The 21,154-nt window shown below is 42.6% G+C and overlaps 1 protein-coding gene across 6 annotated transcripts in view; it reads right to left on the reverse strand.

The window, feature by feature from the left end:
• Positions 1 to 21,154, reverse strand: part of FLNB (filamin B) — a 149,737-nt gene that overhangs the window by 57,966 nt on the left and 70,617 nt on the right. For all 6 annotated transcript variants that reach the window (XM_081286658.1, XM_081286656.1, XM_081286655.1 and 3 more), the window contains exons 5-11: positions 10,018 to 10,136; positions 9,143 to 9,220; positions 7,461 to 7,623; positions 6,743 to 6,940; positions 3,976 to 4,113; positions 2,324 to 2,450; positions 332 to 468 (exon numbers count right to left, since the gene is read on the reverse strand). In XM_081286658.1, the coding sequence (XP_081142784.1) occupies positions 332 to 468; positions 2,324 to 2,450; positions 3,976 to 4,113; positions 6,743 to 6,940; positions 7,461 to 7,623; positions 9,143 to 9,220; positions 10,018 to 10,136 (960 nt within the window). The remainder of the gene's footprint in view (positions 1 to 331; positions 469 to 2,323; positions 2,451 to 3,975; positions 4,114 to 6,742; positions 6,941 to 7,460; positions 7,624 to 9,142; positions 9,221 to 10,017; positions 10,137 to 21,154) is intronic.

The following is a 21,154-nucleotide window of genomic DNA, read 5'->3' on the forward strand; positions in this document are numbered from 1 at the left end:
CATCTCAACTAAGGGCAGTCAACAATATTGCTAAGTGACTACTATGTTCTTAGCACTGTTTAGGCATAATGCCCGCATAAGGCCTCTGCCCTCAAGGTCTAGTGGATGAATGAATGCTGGTGCCAGAGGCAGTAGAAACTGGAAAGGCAGGAGGGGAAAGAGAACTGAACTTGTATAGCAGCAACCAGAGAAGGCCTGGAGTGGTCAGGAGGCCAGGAAGCTAAGGGTGGTGAAGCTGGGCAAGGCCCCCACACCCAACCTGACACCAGGACACCCCATGCCCTAAAATCCTCAGTCATCCAGAAGCTATTGGTCAGCTGCCTCCACTTACCCAGAGACCCCACTTCAGAGCCAATGGATTCTACCACAAAATCTGCCGACCTCCCGACAATTCCACCATGGAGGCCAGGGCCCCAAGCACGGACTTTCTGCATGCCTGCTTCAGGACCAACTTGAACTTCAAAAGGGCTAGAAGGAAGGGAATAGAAGCAACATTTTTATTTTCTCTTTCTTTTTTAGAAGCAACATTAAAGAAGAGTGAAGAAGGAGCTAACTACAGCTAAAAACTCTTAACACATATTCTTCCCACTTACTGCTCTTTTCACCAGGAGTCCCAAACTCCAGGCAAGCTCTTCCTCCACAAAGGACCCCTCAAAGCCATTATTATGCAACAATATAATGTAATGTGGCTGCCTCAGGAGCTCAGGGGCCACTGGGCTGGCCCTCAAGCCTCAGTGCCTTGCATATCTTGCTGGTCATTAATCTCTTATGTGCAGGGCTGTCCAGACTATAAGCCCTGGAGAGAAGAAAAGTTCACACTTCTCCATATCCTACTTCAGCTATAACAAGAAAAACAGGTTGAATAGATGGTATGTTTTAGATATGAGGTGTCCCCCAAAAGCTCCTGCATTAATATAGGAGGTGAAATGATTAGATTATAAGAGCTATAACCTTATTAACTGTAATGTGATGAATTAATGATTTGAACAAATTACTGGGTGGTAACTGTAGTAGGTAGGGCATGGCTAGAAAGTGGGTCAATGAGGGTGTGCTATGGGGATTATGTATTTTGTCCCTATCTCCTGGCACTCTGTCTTTTCTCTAGTTTCTGACTACCATGAGCTCAGCAGCTTTCCTCTACCACACCCTTCTACCATGATGTTCTGTCTCACTTCAGGCCCAGAACCATGAACTAAACCTCTGAAACCATGAGCCCCAAATAAGGTTTCCCCCTCTAAGTTGCTCTTGTCAGGTAACTTGGTCACTGCTATATAAAGCTGACTAACACAACAGATTTTATCATATACACAAACAAACATGCTTTAACTTTGTTGCCTAGGAACCAAGAACACCATAAAATAGTCCCCACTTATCCTCGGTTTCACTTTCTAAAGTTTCAGTTACATGCAGTCAAACGCAGTATGTATCAACAGAAGGTCGACAGTAGCCAATCTTACGCCAGGACACTTACATCATCATTCTCTTCTCTTTACCTCATCACATTAGCACAAAAAGAGTGAGTGAGCACAGCACAGGAAGATACTTTCAGAAAGACTGCATGCATATAACTTGTTATTACAGTATGCTTTTATAATTGTTTCTATTTTATTATTAAGTACTGCTATTAATCTTCTTAATATGCTTATTTTATAAATCAAACTTATCAGAAATATGTGTGTCTAGGAAAGAACAAAAGACATATAGAGTTTCAGAGATCCACTGGGAGTTCTAGAATGTATCCCTGGTGGATAAGGGGGTGCCTACTGTAACATTCAAATATTTCTGGAGGCAAACTAAACTAATTCAGAATGTAAAGCTGCCCCCAGGAGAGCTGGAAAACACATATGAGTGCAGAGTGGAAACTTCACCGCCCACAAGGCAAAGCTGTAGACAGCGTCCCTTGGTCCCTGAGAGAACTCACGTAGATGGTTTTAATGTAAACCATAGCAGACTGTGCCTCCGTGGCATTTGTGAACAGAGGCATTCATTGAAAAAAGAGAATCTCAGTTTATATGAGGGTGTACACACACAGTCCATTTGCTCTCTATAACTGTGCCTTCTGGCTTCCCTGCCTCCCACCAGCCCTGAACCACCAGCATTTGATTTAAAGTAAGGCAGCTGAAACCACAGCAACTTTTCTGCTGCTTTTGCGAACAAGCCAAGTGTCTGTGTGCTGCTGGGCTGGAGTGGGGGTGGGGGCAGCGATCAACAAAGGAGAACTCTTTCTTTCCTACAGCCTGGGAAGCAGCAGCCTGTGAGTCTGCCCTGGGCCTAGCATACCTTCAAGAAGATGCATCCCCAGCATCCCCAGCCCAAGACTCACCTCTTTGGAATGTGGTGTCCCCCCCATGTGATGGCAACGCTGTACTTCCCCGGGGTGCTGGGGTAATATTCGAATGCATAGACCCCATCCAGAAAGCCTTTCTGCTTCACCAGCTCCTCCAGGCCCTCTGCGGGAAGGAAGCACACAAGCTTGCCAGAGCAATTCTAGCCTCACAACGGTGATAAGAATAGAAAGGTAGCAATATCCACAAAGCACAAGCCATCTGAGAATCAAGTGGGCCAATGCAGAGTGGCAGGCCCCCCAAAACATGGGAGAGAACTCCAAAGCTAAAACCAGACACATCTCTGCTTCAGACTGTAAACAAATGGAAGATTTCACAGCAAAGTGGCTTCAGATAGTTCTCTCAGCTCTGAGGTACCCTGGGGTCCCGAACCTTGTGAATCTATGTAAGAAATCTAGTTACAGTTCAACATTTCCCTTCTCAGCTCCCCCTCAAACACTGGGGAGGGAGAACCTTTATGAGTATTTGAGTTAAGTTATGCATCCCAGGATATCTTTTTTTTTTTTTTTTTTTTTTTTTTTTTTGCTAACGCTGGACAACGAAAGCAATAAAGCCCTTATGTTCGCTATCTATGAGAAGATGGGTTTTAGATGCCATACCACAAACCCCAGACCCAGCCATCAGGCTAGAACTTGTTTTATGTTGAGCCCTGAGGTTTGGCCAGGAAAGCCGTTGAGTCAAGCAAGTCTCCAAGGTCAGGAAAACATGTCTCCCTGACTCCTGTTGCAACAAGCTGGGAGGGAGGGCAGCCACAGCACAGCTTGGCTCCAGGTCTGGGCAGTTTAGAACCTTGGCTGCCCTCGGGGCACATTCTGCTTCAAAATTTGGTGTTCTGAGACCAAATATTAACTTTTTGGAGCTTGGAACCCTTCTGCCCCAATCTAATGGAAGCACAGAAGATGAGAGCAGCCCTGGCAAAGGAAGCTCACGTCCCATAAGCCATGGAACTAAAAGCCACCAGTAAGGTATATCTGTAACCAGAAATGCAGAGCTGCATCTCTGTACCAGGGAAAAACTTGAGCAGGGAGGATGCTTGACCTCATATCTGCCATATTCCTCCCCAAAAGAGGGAGCAAAGAATGGGTTGCTGGGTGTAATTTGCCTTCCACACATTTATCTCCAATGAAAACTTCATCTGGGGAAATATGATTCCCTTTCACTAACTGTAGTAACTGATGTAATTTCATAGTCAATGAAAAGCAACTTGTGCTGGAGAAATCATCGGCCTTGGAGACTGTGCTTGAATACCAGCTCAGGTGCCTACAAGCTATGTGACCTTGATTAAGAACTTTCTATTCAGGGCCTCGGTTTCCTCAAATAAAAAATGGACCATTTCAAATTGTTCCCACAGCAACATTTCCCTAACTCCCTTGCATCACTACTTTCTCTACTCCCAGAGGTATCAATATAATGTAAGACTGTCAAGCCACCCACAGTTCTAGCCCACATCCAGGGCAGACATAACTAATCAATTACTGCTTCCTTTTCCATGGAAGCCAGAGTCTTAAATCTTTGTCATAGGTCTCTGGGATAAATCAATCCGGACTGTATGTGGGATGAAATCCAAATTGCCATGATTGAAAAATTAGCCGAAATCACACCTGAGATGGGGAAAGAAAGGAGCACTTACTAGGACCCTTCACAGTTACACTGAGCTCCCCACTTCCAGCAGCTTTGGTATCAACTTTGAAGTCTGCGGTCTCCCGGATGCGGACACCTTTGGGCTGCAGGCCTCGGCCACTGGCCCGGCAGGCATTTGGACTGCAGGCTGCAAACACAGTTTTGACATGAGTTCAACCTTTCATTCTTTAGTCACAGATGAGAAAGCCAAGGTAACTTGGAGCCACCCACCAAGAAAATGTTTGCTTTGCACAAAGAATATGCAGCAGTTGCCCAAGACCAGCAATGCCATTCAGGGAGCACACTAACCAGCAAAGAAGGACACAGCATAATTTTGTCCAGCCATACCACAGAAGGCTGGGGAATGTTACTTTGGCAACAAAAAACAGGAGAATGCAGCAAACCTTCACTGTGCTCCTGGGTCCTGGCATTTATCCCTTTCATGGGGTAGAGTGCTGGACATTATTCAAACCTCATTGCCTTCCTCAAGGGCCCAGTAATTGGGAAAGCTACACTTTCTCAAGTCGACTTGGAAAATACAGTGCTTGAAAATATCTGTGTTCCAAACCCTGGGTCAGCCATTTCTAAAGGTCTAATCATTGCTGTTGTCCTCCACACGAACAGCCAGACAAAACAAAAGAGAGCCAAGAGAGACCAGTTCCGCAGACCAGCCTTTCTGTGCTGGCTGTTACAAGGCCCTTGGCAATGAACAGCTACAAAAGCAAGAATCAGCAGTAAATGCCACACTCCTGACTTGAAGAGGCACACAAATATGCTTGAAGTTAAAGAAATTGATGGTGGAAGTTTATGGTAGCACTTTGTTATGGTTTAGAAGTGTGTCCCCCAAAAGCTCATGTGTGAGACAATATACAAGAAAGTTCAGAGGGGAAATGATTGGGTTCGAAGAGTCTTAACCTAATCAGTGCATTGATCCCCTAATAGGGATTAAACTGGGTGTAACTATAGGCAGATGGGGGTGTGACTGGAGAAAGTGGATCACTGGGGGCGTGACTTTGGGGTATATATTTTTTCTTTGTGAGTGAAGCTCTTCTCTGCTTCCTGGTGACATCCTGAGTGTCACTTTCCTCCACCACAATCTTCTGCCATGATGTTCTGCCTCACCTTGAGTCCCAAGTAATGAAGCTGGCTGTCCTTGGACTGAGACCTCTGAAACTGTACCACAAAATAAAATTTTCCTCCTTACTATTGATGTTGTCAGGTCTTTTGGTCACAAAAAGTGGCCAAAAAAAAAAAAAAAAAAAAAGTATGTTTAAATGCAATTAGAGAGTATGCTTAGGGTCTGGCTGTGCAATTTGTAATAACACCTGCACAGGAATTTCCTGAAACAAACTCACACAAACAGCACAGACTCAGCTGATGATAACAAGAAGCACAAAGAACTGGCACAGACGCCCCACCCAACCAGCCCTTACCAAGCAAAAGCCTCTGGCCCAGTGTTCACAACTAGGAAGCCAACAGCTTCGGGGTCCAGGTTGGCCCAGAGGCAGGATTCGGAAGAAGAAGCCAAGTCTGCAGATGCAGATGTGGAGGATAGAACAGGGAAAGGCAAGTATTGGTTAGAAAAGGCAGCAGAGTTGGAAAACAAACCAACAAAAAAGAGCAACCAAGTCAGGAGAAAGTCTATATTAGAGGAAAATGTATGCTCCTGGTTGCATAGGAGTTTAGCAGAGTGGTTAAAGGCAGGTCCAGAGAGACCACACAGCTACTCTTATTGACACCTCATAGGGCTGAAACCTTGTGTTAGCCAAGCCTCAGGGTCTCCACCTGCAAACTGGCACTAGTAACAGCACCTGTAGCACACAGGCTGGTGTGACGATTAGATGCAGTCATGGTAAGTGCCTGGCAGCCAGCCATGGCCAAGAGAAGGAGGCTGCAGGGCACCTGCTGCTGCCAACTCCATCACAGGTGCCAACTCCTCTGTAGGAGTGTTCTGAGGAATTAACTCATTAAGTGAGCTAACACAAATTAATATACTTAGGTCTCTGTGTGGCTCATAGAAGATACAAAATGCTTGGGGCCAAAACCATTTCAGATTTCAGGGGGTTTCTATTGTTGTTCTTGTTTGGGGAATATTTGCATCAACTTTACTGGTTGAAACTTCCTAATCAGAAAATACAAAATGCTCCAAAATCTGAAACTGTTTGAGTATCATGTCAGTTCTTACAACCGTTTGGGTTTTGAAGCATTTCAGATTTTTTAGACTTTTGGATTAGGGATGCTCACTCTGTGCTTGGATTGGATCTAAAATGTCCCCCCAAAGTCCACAAGTTTGGTCTCCAACCTGTGGCACTCTTTGGGAGATGGTGAAACCTTTATGAGGTGGGACCTAGCGGGAAGAAGTTAGGTTACTGGGGATGTGTCCCTGAAGGGGATACTGGGATCCCAGCCCCTTACTGTCTCTGTTTCCCATCTGCCACAAGGTGAGAAGCTCCTCTGCCACACACTCCCACCATGATATATTGTGCCACCACAGGCCCAAAGAAATGGAACCAAGCAACCAGAGAATGCAACCTTTGAAACAGTGAACCTTTTCCTCCTATTCATTTTATTATCTCAGGTGTTTTGTCACGGTGACAGAAACTGTATTAGTATTAACATACTGAGGAAAAGAAGTCATTTCCCACTGAAGTGGATCTGGCAGAAAGAGAAGAGAGGACAGCTCAGTGTCAGGCCCCAGCCACTTTCAAGGTCTCAAAGTCCAGGCACACACAGTATCTATGCCAAAAGCAGATGTACTTGGCCACACTGGCACTCACCTTCCCCAACTTGCACAACAAAGGGACTCTTGGGAATGGTTTCCCCGGCAAAGGAGACCTTGACCACGTGGGGGCCAGGCTGCAGTGGTTTGTACACACATCGATACACCTGGTTTCCTTTGTCTTCTATAAGCAATTCTACTGTGTTCTTCCCCTGGGGATCTTCCACCTCAACACCAATGTCACCCACGCCAGCTCCTGTGAAACAGCAAGCATTTCATGAGTTCAAGTTCCCCGCTCTCAGAAAACTCACTACTGATCAGTGCAAAATGCAAACAAAAGGGGTCAGAGATACACTTGGGAAGGTAACACCAAGGTATTCACAGCTGTGATCTTGGAGTACAGGGCTAGTGCTGAACTTCTCTTTGATTCACATTTCTTTATTTTCTAAATTGAAAAGAAGGTCAATGAATTCAAGAAAATTTCTTATTCATTCTTTTTCCCCCCTGCAAGACCTTACACAGAATTTGGTCTAGTAGATGATTATTAAACTTCAGTGGGGGCTCTGAACAACTCACTGAGACCCTGTCTCTCTAAATAAAATACAAAATAGGGCTAGGAGTGTGGCTCAGAAGACAACTGCTCCTGAGTTCAATACCTGGTACCTTCCCCAAAAGATAAGAGGTAGAGTATCTCAAGCCTTCAAATTCCTGAGGATTATATTTCAGGCTTTGGAAGAAAGCCCAAAAGTTCAATCCATGGAGGAATGGCATATTACCTGCTGTGTAGATGTCAAAGTAGGTGGGCTTATTAGCAATGTTTCCTGCAGCTTCCAAACCTGGGCCTTTTGCAGTTACTTTACTGGGGTCTCCCTGGGCTTTGTCAACATTCACTTCAAATGGGCTTTTGGAGATGTGCTGTCCTGCAAAGAGGACTGTGACCTGCAAACGACAAAGAAGTAAGCTATAATTCCTTCTCCATATGCCTCATAAGACCATCAGCAAGCCTCATGCACTGATGACCTTCTTTCTACCTTCTCAAGGCTACACACAAAGAGCTGAAATCAGGAGCCCTGGGAAAAGTAAAGCAACCTCAGTGAGTACCACACCTTCTCCTTTGGCCTCAGGCTGTGTCTGGGATATCAGGCCTTTAGCAATACACACACATACACACATACACACACACACACACACACACACACACACACCAGCTACAATTAGCCTTTCTAAAAGAAAATTAATAACCACTTACACAAGAATCTCTAGACATGAATAAGGGGGCTATGGAACAGGCCACTATTCCCCCAGAATTTAATGCACAGTCCCAAGATTTCAAACCCAGAGCCAAAGTATTTTCCAAGGGAACAAGATCATTTTTAGATACATGGATTTGGAACAAAGTACAATAATTTCCATCTGAAACTTGAGTCATATTTCTCATGACTGAAGTTGTTCAAGGGATTTGGGTTGGGTTTCATGTGAACCCATGATTGGCTGGAATGAATGAATGACATCATAAATGCTTCCCTTCAAGATTTCTCTTTTGTCAAATTCATGATGCTCTAGGAGTATAAGAAGAACCTAAGGCCAAGGTTCTGGGTGAATTCACCAAAGCCCAAGATAGTAAGTAGTGTCTATGTCTCAATCTGGGCCTGGTATACAGGGATCGGCCTTGGTGTGCTACTGAGAACTTCCTTCCAATGAAGGCACACACCTGCAACATCCAAGTCTCCTACCATACAGGCTGTCTAAGCCTCTGCCCTCGGGGCCATAGGATACCATCTCAGACAGAACTCAAGGCACTGAGAGGAAGGGCCTGCAGGCTCCATCAAAGTCATTTCTCCAGGGGCTGAGTGGGCCATTTCCTCAATCCCCAAGTTTCAATGTAGACAGATCCTCCAGATTACCTCAAAGGGGAATTCAAGGAAGCACTGAGGACCAAGAGCCCACAGCTTAGTCACTGTAGCATCTACACTCCAGGAATTCAGCTGCCACCAAGAGGTGGAGTCAAGACGGATCTTATGACATTACAAAGAACTTGCCTGTGGGGTTTCAACAATGGCTAATATCTCAAGAATAATTGGCTAATATCTCAAGACTGATTCACAGGGATTCCAAATTATCTACAATGAGCAAGGATATTTCGATAACTGACGTTAACTCAAAAAAACCACTCTTCTGGGCTGGGGATATAGCTCAGCCTTGCAAGTACAAGGCCCTGGGTAAAATCCCCAGCACCACAAAAAAAAAAAAAAAAAAAAAAATCAAAACAAACATTAAAAAAACCCTCACTCTTCTGTGCTGGGGTGTATAGCTCCATGGTAGAGAGGCCCTAGGATCAACCTCTAGTACCACGACCCAAAAAACTCTACTTCCTAAACTCTCTTGTGCATATATCCCCCACCCCCCCAAAAAAGGCCAAAACAGCAGCCCAAGCCAGAGCCATGGCTCCTCTTCTTACTTTGTGCAGTCCAGTGACCTTGGGCAGATATTCCACAGAGTATGTCTTGTTCTTGTCACTATCAGGGGTCACCTGTGCCTGGGAAGGAAGATGAAAATTAGTTGGAGAAGGTGCTGGGAGTTAAGTAAAAAGCATGCTGTGCCAGCCAAATCCTGCAGCAGGCAGGCAGAGCAGGAACCCTGGAGGCGCTTGCTATTTCCTGCCCCACCATTCCTGCAGAGGATGCCAGGAGAGAAGCAGCCCAAAGTCATAGCAACAAGACCAGGCAGCACCAACTCAAGACTCACTGTCTCAGGGCTGGCACTGTCCAGATGAGACAGAACACGAAGCAAGTAACACAAATCTTTGTCAGCTCAGAAGTTATTAAGAGCTTATAAAATGCCAGATAAAACAATAAGCAAGTTGGGCATGTCTCTACCCCAGAGAGAAAAATAGATAATACATCAGTAAGCATAGAATTTCAGATTGTGCTAAATGCTAGAAATAAAGTATGGCCCTAAGAAAATAAGCAAATAGCAAGAAGAGCATGTGCAAAGGCCCTAAGAAAGGACCCAAAGACAGGTCAGTATGGGAAGAAAGTGAATGGAACAAGAATCCCCAGAATCTAACACCTCAATTAACAAGGTCTTTACCAAATCCAAAGCATTCTTTATTTAATAAATACTGTGCCCTTGGGAATCAAAAATTCTATTATATTTCAAAGCACAGCTCTCAGGAAAGTTACTTTAGCCCCTGTGAGCTTCAGTATCCTTTCGATAAAGTACATTTTCATTATGAGCTAAAATGTAGAAAACAGAGGCACAGACCCTGAACCTGTTAAAGATCCCTAGTCTCCAGGGGATTCTGGATGGGAGAGGCAGTGTCCTCCAACATACCTCTTCTTTGTTCCCTTCTGGGTCCTCGATAAACACCATCACATCTCCCTGCCCGGCGCTGATGGTGTCCACAGTGAACTTGGCTGGCTGCTTCACCATGTTCCCAGTGGGCTCGATTCCTGTCAGGAGTTCACACAAGCACATTTAAGCTGGGCCAGCCATCACCTGCTTTGCCTCTCTCAGGGAACAGAGAGATGGGACTATGCCCTGTGGATCCCACGTGAGACACGGACAAATTGTCATGGTCAGGATAATCAGACAGGTCCAAAGCCTTAATTTTGTCCATGTTAAATAAGCAACACCCAATTCTGAAATAGAGCAATTCAGACAATGGTGAAACACAATGTGGTCGGTAACCAGCAGCAGAACTTGCCTTAAGGGAAGCAATGTGGGGGAGGAAGAAGGCTCATTTTTCATCAAACACCATTCTGTATTGATTACATTTTTAAAAAAACATATTTGATCATTTTTCAATTCCATTTTTTTATTTTAACATAATGAAGCAAATTCATTTGAGATAGATTCACACGCAGGTGTAAGATACAACACCCTTTACTCAATATCCCCTGCCATGGTAACATCATACAAAACTCCTGTACAATGCTGTACAGTACAATATCACAACCAAGTATTGCATTGATAGGATCAAGACACACCACAGGGATCCTTCAGAGTCTCATCCACTTCCCTCCTACTCCACCCTCTTCTTACCCCTGACAACCATTAATCTATTCTCCATCTCGGCCATTTCACCATTTCAAATTATGTTACATTAGGAATTCTCTGTAGATTCATCCAGGTTGCTGCTTATAACAACACTTATTTTTCGTTGCTGAGTAATACTCCATGTTTTGGGATTATTTAATCATTCAAGACATCTGGGTTGTTTCCAGTTGTCTCTTACTTATAAAGCTGCCATAAATATTCACATACAGGTTTGTGAGAACATAAATGTGAAATAATAATAATAATAATAACTGTATGTGTGAGCATGTATTACCTACCCCTGGTTGCAACACAGAGCTCCCAAAATTCTTGTAATTCCATCAGTGCTAAAGGTGTAGGAGTACCTTTTGCTCCACTGTTTTTTCTTCAACCCAGTCCCTGATTCAAAGCTCCTAAACCTCTTGGGAGCATTTTTTGTTGCAATGAGGCAACTTTTAGTGGGCTCCTACCTGGGAGCTGGACTCCAGAAAGACCTGTCATTAAAAGCCTAGAACTTTCAGCCCCGCCTCACCTTCTTCCTTTTAAGAAAAGGAGAAGCCAGAGATGAGTATTGATTAACTCCATAAAAATCCCTGAGACGTGAGGTTCAAGAAGGTTCTGGGTTGGTGAACACACTCATGTGCCAGGAGATGGCCCGTCCCAACTCCCCAGGGACAGAAACTCCTGCACTTAGGACCCTTTTGTACCTAACTCTATAGACTTCCTCATTTGGTGTCCATTTTTATCTGGTATTATGTCAGTAAACATGAGTAAATGCTTCCCTGAGTTCTGTGAGCCCCACTAGCAACTGATTCAACCTGAGGAGGTGGAGGTGGTCACGGTGACCTCCACTTTGTAGCCAAGTCAGAAAGAAATTGTGAGTGAACATAAGGACCCACTCCTTATGACTGGTGTATGAAGTGGGGACAGTTAAGGACTGAGCCCTTAACGAATGGTGCCTGTGCTGCCTCCAGACAGTGTCAGAATCAAACTGAAATACAAGACATGAAGTTGCTAAATAATAAATTGGAATAATGGTCAATGTGAGAAAAAATTTACAGTTTGGTGACCAGAAGTAAATAAAGTACTGAGAGTTGAAATAGTTTTCCATAGTTGTGAGGACACAGAAAGAAAAAGGTTTTCCTTTACAATAAGCTTTCATTCCTCTGGGATATCAGGAGTGTAACTGCTGGGTTGTATTATAGTTGCATGTTTAGTTGTATTGTTTTGGTTTTATGGTCCCAGGGATTGAACCCAGGGGCACTTAACCACTGAGCCATATTCCCAGCCTTTTTTATTCATTATTTAGAGACAGGGTCTTATGAAGTTGCTTAGAGCCTCTCTAAGTTGCTGAGGCTGACTTGAAACTTGTGATCCTCCAGTCTCAGCCTCTTAAGCTCCTGGGATTTCAGGTGTGTACCACCACGCCAGCTAGTCATTTTGATTTTAGGGAAGGCGGGTATCAGGGATTGAATTCAGGGGCACTCAACCACTGAGCCACATCCTCAGCCCATTTTTGTATTTTATTTAGAGACAAGGTCTGAGAAGCTTAGCACCTTGCTTTTGCTGAGGCTGGCTTTGAACTTGTGATCCTCCTGCCTCAGCCTCTGAGCTGCTGGGATTACAGTCTTACACCACTGTACCCAGCTCATTTTGATTTTAAAGATACTGCCAAGACGTGTTTCAGCATGGCTATACCACTTCACATTTCCACCAGTAAAACAGAAGTGATCCAGATCCAGTTTCTTTGCACCTCACCAGCTTGTAATCATTAGTTTTTATTTTAGCCCCTGAAAGGGTATTGGTTTCAATTCTCATTTTCTGATGTTTAACAATATTGAGCCAGCTTTTCATATGCCTCTATGCATTTGTATATTCTCTTCAGTGAAAATGTTCCTGTCTTTTGCTGGTTTTCTGACTGGATGGTTAGGTGAATTTTGGGTGGTTGTTGTCACCATTCATTTTTCAACTACCGAGCTTTCCAAGTTCCATAGATGTTCTAGGTGCAGGCAATTGGCTGGATATGTGGTTTGCAAACATTTTAGCTTGTCTTCTCATCATCTTAGCTACAAAAAGTTTTGTTTCAAAACATCTTTGAAGTAAAATCCAGTCCCCAAGTTCTCATAAATGACCCCTGACAGGGACAAGAAGAGAAATACTATACTCTTTGGAGTATCTGTCTGAGGTCACCGGGTAGCAAAGTAAAACAGACAACATGGCCTGGCTTGGGACTGTTTGGGGGGCTTGTTTTGAAAAATTTAGAAGAAAAAGATCTTAGGAAAAAGAGTGGTGGGTTTGTTTTTATTTGTGGTAATGCTGGGAATTGAACCCAGGGCCTCAAGCAGGCTAGGCACATGCCGTACCACGCAGATACGCACCTCAATATACCTTTTAAAAGAAGAATCCTGCCTCTATCTATGAAAATGCTTGCTGAGTTTTTTGTTATTCTTGATTTGTTTCTCTCTTTTTTCATTTTTTAAGTTTTTTTGCTGTGCTAGAGATTGAGCCAGGGCCTCAAGCATGCTAGGCAAACACTCAGTCACTGCAGGGATTTTAACAGCAATTGTGCTGACATGATGGTTTGGGGAGAACGGACATCTTCACTGTTTGACCTTTTATAATCCATGTGAAACAGAATGTCTCTCCACTTGGATCTTTTCTTTCTTCATCACTATTTTTGTAGTTTCTACTCTATAAGCCCTACACTTACATTATTGGATTTATACCAATTTCTCATTTTTCCTTTTGAGTAATTGTAAATGGTATGCTATTTTTAATTCAGAAGTCCACATGTTTCCTCTAGTATATACTCTATGACACAGAACTGAGTTTGGTACACTGCTCTTGGATCCTGTGACCTCTCTGAGCTTACTCATCCAAGGAGGGTTTTTTCCCACTTTGGGTTTTTTGTTTTTAAGATTCTTTGGGATTTTCAACAAAGACAATAAGACATTCATCTGAAAATAGGGACAGTTTTATCTCTGACTTTCCAATCTGTATGTCTTTTCTTGTCTAACTTCACTGTTGGAAGCTTCAACCTCTAAGTTGAATAACAGTCTTAGCGGAACACATTCAGGTCTTTCACCACTAATTATAGTGTTAACTATGGATTTCTTGGGGTAGGTATTCTGTGTTAAATTGAGGAAGTTCCCTCTTTGTTCCTCTTTTGAGTTCTCATGGGTGGTACTGATTTTTTGCAGGGGGTGGGGGAGTGGAGGTAACCAGGGATTGAACTCAGGGGCAACTCAACCACTGAGCCACATCCCCAGCTCTATTTTGTTTTTTATTTAGAGACAGAGTCTCGAGTTTGTAAGCACCTCTCTAGGTTGCTATGGTTGGCTTTGAACTTGCGATCCTCCTGCCTCAGCCTCCGGAGCTGCTGGGATTACAGGTGTGTGCCACCATGCCCAGGGGATATTGAATTTTGTCAGGTATTTTTTTCTGAATTCATATGGTCATGTAATTTTTCTTTATTAGCCTGTGACTGAAATAGGGCAGATCATGCTGATAGATTTTTCCAACAGTGAGCCAGAAGGCATGACTGGAATATATTCCACTTGTTCATGATACATAAGTCATTTTATATGTAATATTTTGGGATGGACTTTTACATCTAAACTCTAAGGAATACTGGCCTACAGTTTTCTTTTTTAGTATCTTTCTTGGTTTGGTTATTAGTTTCATAAAATGAACTGATAAGTGTTCTTTCCTCAAATTTTCTGAAAGAGATTGTATGAAATTGGTTTTCATTCCTCTCTTTGGTAGAATTCTCCAGTGACACTATCTGGCCTGAAGGTTTCTTCTTCAGAGCTTTTAAATTTTAAAATTAAATTTTTAAAATTAAATTTCCTTAATGTTTATAGTATCAATTCAGGTTATCTAATTCATTCTGGTTGAATTTTGGTAGTCTGTGGTTGTTGAGGGACGACTCCTACAGATAGACACATTTTTACTCATCATGTTCTTTCTCTTTACTATTCCAAGATTTCTTCTTTTTTAAAACATTTTTTTAGTTGTAGATGGACATGATACCTTTATTTTACTTATTTATTTTTCTGTGGTGCTGAGGATCAAATCCAGTGCCTCACAGGTGCTAGGCAAGCGCTCTGCCACTGAGCTACAACCCAAGCCCCCCCCCAAATTTCTTCTTTAATTTAGATTTCCTTTCTATTCAAAGAATTTCCTTTAAAAGGCCATCTTTCTGGGTAGGACTGCTAGAAACAAATTCTTTCAGTTTTCCTTTGTCTGAGAATGTAATGGTTTCTTTTCATTCCTAAAGGATATTTTCCCTCGATACAGGATTTTGGCTTGACAATTCTTCTGTTTGAATACTTGAAAAAGGTTGTGTTATATCCTTCTGGCCTCCATGGTTTTGAATGAGAAACCTGTCATTCATTCTAACTATTCTGCCCCCTTGGGTAAGATGCCATTTTCCTCTGGCTGCTTCTGTATTGTTGGCACAGAGGCATACATCCACAATCCTGACAACCTGGAGAACTGAGGCAGAAGGATCATGAGTTCAAAGTCTGCCTCAGCAACTCAGCAAGGCCCTAGGCAACTCAGCAAGACCCTGTCTCTAAATAAAAAATAAAAAGAGTATGTGGCTCAGTGGTGGGGCACCCCTGGATCAATCCCCAGTACCAAAAAATAAACATACTGTCTTTAGTTTTGTGAGATGTTTCTTGTTTTTTTTGGTTTTTTGGTTTTTTTTTGTGTGTGTGTGGGGGGGGGATATTTTCCCTGTCTGGGGTTCGCTCAACTTCTTAAGAAAGTCTTCAGTCAAATATTATTTCTTCAAGCCGGGCATGGTGGTGCAAAACCTGTAATCCCAGTGGCTAGGGAGGCTGAGGTAGGAGGATCACAAATTCAAAGCCAGCCTCAGCAAAAGTGAAGTGCTAAGCAACTAAGTGAGACCCTGTCTCTAAATAAAATATAAAAACAGGCTGGGTATGTAGCTCAGTGCTTAAGTGCAACTGAGTTTAATCCCCGGTACCAAAAAAATTTTTTTTAATTTTTTAAAATTATATATGTATAATTATTTTTTGAGTAGTTTTTTAGTTTTACTCTCTTTTTATTCTCCTTCTGGGTCTCCTCTAACATGAACATTAGATGTTTTGTGATAATCCCAAAGGTTCCTGAGGCTATGTACTTTCTCTTTTTTGGACTGGGTAATATCTTTTTTTCCATCTTCCAGTTCAGTGGTTCTCTTTTCTGTCCTTCCATTCTGCTATTTTTAATTTTCTTATAACATTTATTTATTTTTTTATGTGGTGCTGAGGATCGAACCCAGTGCCTCACCCATGTTACCACTGAGCCCAATCACATGTTTTCATTTCATTTTATATTTTTCAGCTGTAAAATTTCCATCTGGCTGTTTGTTTATTTGGTATCAGGGACTGAATTCAGGGGCACTTTACCACTGAGCTACATCCCCAGCCCTTTTTATTTTTAATTTTGAGACAGAGTCTCACTAATTTGCTGAGGCTGGCTTCAAACTTGTGATCTCCTGCCTCAGCGTCCCAAGTCATTGGGATTACAAGCATGTGCCACAATGCCCAGCTTCCTCTTTACATACAGCTTTATGAACAGCTTCCTATTCTTTATGTCTTCTATTTCTTATTAGGGCATTCTATTTCTTTGTAGAAATTGTTCACTTTTTTCCATTTGTTTCCAGAATGTTCATAATAGCTGGTTGAAGACTTCTTTAAAATGGCCACTTTAAAAATCTTTATCAGGGCTGGGGATGTGGCTCAAGCGGTAGCGCGCTCGCCTGGCACGCGTGCGGCCCGGGTTCGATCCTCAGCACCACATACAAACAAAGATGTTGTGTCCGCCGAGAACTAAAAAATAAATATTAAAAATTCTCTCTCTCTCTCCCCTATCTCACTCTCTCTTTAAAAAAAAAAAAAATCTTTATCAGATAACTCTAAGGTCTTTATCAACTCAGTTTTATCTTTTTCATTTCGCTTGAGATCTTCCTGGCTCTTGGTATGACAAGTGATTTTTTTTTAACTGAAATCTTGATACTTTGGATATTATGATAACTAGATTCTGAATCTTACATAAACTTTCTGCTTACAAACTGGCCTTTTACTACCATTCCAGCAGGGGAGGGGAGGTGCACACCTTGTTGCTGCCTTTGGGCATCTCCATTCAAACTCTGCTCATCCTCAAGGCCTCACCTTTGTGGGCTGCTCTTTCTGGTGGGTGGTGGTGGGAGTTCCAGCTCTCCACAAGGCCTCCACAAGGGGCTGGAAGGGGACAGGGTGCCTCATTATTGCTCCTCACCTGGCTTCTACTGAGATCATTGCTTCCTTCTCTCTAGAGTGGTAAAACTCTAGGCTCTCCAAGTGCTTTTACATGTGTAAGAGGCAGGGCACTGATTTTTCCATGGTGTTTGGCTTGAGTAGAGAGAGCAGCTATAGTATAAAGCATTTTGCCCTACTAGACCCTGGGCTACAGAGAACAGACTTCTGTTGGGGCTTTTGGTGTTTGTCATCTTCTTCAGCCCCAAGTTTGAGATAGACAAAGCTGAAGAAAACCCAAAAATCTCACTATTGTGTCCCTCCTTGGGTCCAGGCCTTAGCTACCCCAACTTGTCCTCCTTCAGAGTCTGCTCAGGTTTTGTCTTAACATTTGACACCCAGGGTATTTAGCAAGAAGAACTAGAAAAAGTCCTGCTTCCTCTACCCAGAAGCAATAATTTAAATTTTAATTTTTAAAACGTTTTATTATGGAAAATTCCAAGCCTACACAGCTGTAGAGAGAACTGTCCAGTGAGCCCCATGGACCCACCATCTCCTTTCAACAACTATCAACTCCAGACCTCTTTCACTTTCACCCTGACCTCTTTCCCCCTTCTGAGTCATTTTTAACACCAGCTGTGGACCTCACGTTTCAACTATAAACATTCACTGTGTCTTTAGAAAAACACTGTTAGTAAATAGTACCAGGGCTGGGGGTGTGGCTCAGTTGCAGAGCACTTGCCTAGCCTTGGTGAGGGCCTGGGTTCAATTCCTAAGCACCACAAACAAACAGACAATCAGAAAACAAAAATAAAACCTCAAGACCAACATCACATCCAAAACATTAACAATAAATCCTTAATATCTTCAAATATTCAGTTGGAATTCAAGTTTCCAATTATCTTATAAATTTCATGAAGCTTTCTAACAGTCAGTTTGGAACCAAATAAAGTTCGTATAATTTCTTAAATTTCATTTACTCTCTTAATGTCCCTATGTTTTGTTTTTTTTTTTTTAAATCCTTCATACCAATCTGTTTAAAAGACACTGGGTCATTTGTTACAATATTTTGGATAAAGTCCCCATACTGTTAGGTAAAAAATGCAAGGTGACCCGGGTACAGCAGCACACGCCTATAATGTCAGCAACTCTGGAAGCTGAGCCTCTGCAAAAGCGAGGTGAGAAGCAACTCAGTGAGGGGCTGCAGATGTCGCTCAAGCGGTAGCGCACTCGCCTGGCATGCATGCGGCCCGGGTTCGATCCTCAGCACCACATACAAACAAAGATGTCGTGTCCGCTGAAAACTAAAAAATAAATATTAAAAAATTCTCTCTCTCTCTTTAAAAAAAAAAAAAAAAAAAGCAACTTAGTGAGTCCCTGTCTCTAAATAAAATACAAAATAGGGCTGGTGATATGACTGAGTGGTTGAGTGCCCCCGAGTTCAATCCCTGGTACTCCCCCAACCCTCAAAAAAAACCAAAGTGAAGAAATCACAGCTAGAACTCATGCAGCACACACAAACAAAAAGGATAGAAAGAAATGCCTCAGACTTTGGTGGAAGGAAAAGAATGGGCAACTAGGAAGTGGGATTTAACTTTATGTTTACTATGGGTTTTTCATTTCGCTTAAAATTTACATAATGATTGGGTAACACTTAAATAAATTTAAACATGCACCTACAACATTGATAAACATCTACTTCATCTAACTCCAACAGCCTGAACACCAACTTACTGCATTTTGTCAAGGCTTGGTTGGGCTCTGGGGCCCTGGCTAACCATGGTTGGTTGGGAGGTTGAACCACAGCCCCACACTCCATAAACTCCTGTGGAGCTGGGCTCACCAAGCCGAGAAACAGCTGGTTCCTTTGATTGCTCCAATGGAAGGGTGTTTAAGACTTGCTAGGCAGTAAAGGCTTCATATAGAACAGAGGTTTTGGAAAAGGTTTCTGCTGAGCTCATGGATGGATGCTTCCAACAAACCTAAGCCAGCAAGGGAGTCCACCACACAAAAACCTTTTTTGTGGCTCTGGGGTTCACCTCCCCCTCAACACAAACTAGGCATGTCAGAGCTCAATGACTAGATCTGCAAATGCTAACTCACTGGCCACAAGAATCTATTCAACATCCAAAAAGGGGGGGAGGGGAGTAAACCCCTCGACCCTTTAAAAACTAGATGGAATACTCTCAATTCCTAGGCTCAGGTAGTGAAACAAAGCAATGTAGCCACCTAGGAGAGAGCACAAAACCAGCCGTGGCTTTCATTTCACCATGGAATAAGGATAATGTCTCAAGGCCCCATCTGTGAAGCCTCACACTGTGGCCCTGTCACCTAAAATGACCATTTTGCTGTCCTAGTTTAAAAGGGAAGAGAAGTTAACCAGATTTCCAGGTGGCCCAGCAAGTCCGCTGTAGAATTAAAAGAAGGGACTCAGATACTTGCACACCCATATTCATGGTAGCACTATTCACAAGAGCTGGGAGATAGAAACAACTCAAACGTCTACCAACAGACAAATACATAAACAAAATGTGGCACATGCATGGAATAGAATATTCATCCATAAGAAGGAATGAAATTCTGATCCATGTGACAATGTGAACACTAAAAATACATGCTAAGAGAAGTAAGCCAGACACAAAAGCACAGATATTGTGTGACTCCATTTCTATGAGGTACCTATGCAAATTCACAGAGACAGAAAGTAAAAAAGAGGTTACCAGGAGGAGAGAACAGAGATGGGATATTTTAATGACGGTGATATTTTCGTTCCAGAAGTTGAAGAGTTCTGAAGATGGATAGCGGTGACGGTCGCATGCCACTGTGAATATACTTAATGCCACAGAACTGTACACTTAAAAATGGTTCAAATGGTGAATTTTGTGTTACGTACACTCTACCATGATTTCTAAAATACAAAAAGCTACACATATATAAATATAAAAGAAATAAAGGTTTGTTTCCTCCTCCTGTCTCTAACACTTACAAAGAGACAGAAGGAGGAAATGGCAATGACCAGCCACATTCCTGAACCAGAGTGAATGGTCACATTCTAGAAAACAGCACTGTGAAAGGAAGCCATGTCACATTTAACAATGGGGAAATGAGACAGCCAGTGATAAGGTTATTACAAACAAGCATTTTATGTCTTGATTAGATTCAATGTGTTTGGTCAATTTTGTTGACCAGGGATTTGTTTTTGCAGCTTTTTTGCCATTACAAGGGAGCACAGTCTTCCAACTCAGGGATCCCCTCATTCCAATTATGGTTCAGAGAAAGCAACATGAGCATGCCAACTTTCAGTAAGTACAAATGGAAGGAGGACTTCCAACAAAGTCCCCAGTTCCTACAAACACAAATCATTGCATAGACCCGACTTCAATGCCAGAGAGAACCTCGAGTGGCAAGTGCATCCTCACCAGCATTACTAGGCTTTCCTTGAGTCTAAAACGTGCCCAAAAAGACCCATGAGAAGACCCAGCCACTGAAAGCGAGAACAACACCTGGTCAACATCTCTGGCCTGACATGTGTCATCTTAAGGCTTAGCTGATGCCTACAGGGAAAACACTTTACTCAAAGGGAATGTGTTTACAGGACATCCTGTGAGACACATGCCTGGAACTCTGCAAAAAGCCAATACTACCAAAAAAAAAAGTTTGGGGAAATTATTCTATATTTATAGAGTCTAAAGAGGAATAACAAATGTAGCATATAAACATCAATCAAATCTTAATATGTAAGGTTGTCTATTATAATAGAAAAATTTTCAGGAGAATTTGAATACAAACCAGATATCAGATGGTGTGAAATTATGGTCAATTTTCTTATATGTGATAATGAATTCTGTGATTAAATAAGAGGCCATCTTATTCTGAGGAGAGGCTTACTGATGAATTGAGATGTGAAATGTCACCATACCTGCATCTTTTTTTTTTTTTTTTTTTTTTGGTCTCAGGGACCAGAAAATCCCTGAACCCCTCGTGAACCCCTGGACCCAGGGGTACTCTACCACTGAGCTGCATCCCCAGCTCTTTTTATTTTGAAGCAGGATCTCACTAAGTTACTAAGACTGGCATCAAATTCATGATTCTTCTGCCTTAGCTTCCCAAGTTGCTGGGATTATAGGATTGCACCACCACGCCCAGCTTACTTTTTACTAATTGAACAAGTGCACACATAGAAAGAC

This window comes from Spermophilus citellus, assembly GCF_964194105.1.
Source record: "Spermophilus citellus genome assembly, chromosome: 3".
NCBI classification, from domain to species: domain Eukaryota; kingdom Metazoa; phylum Chordata; class Mammalia; order Rodentia; family Sciuridae; genus Spermophilus; species Spermophilus citellus.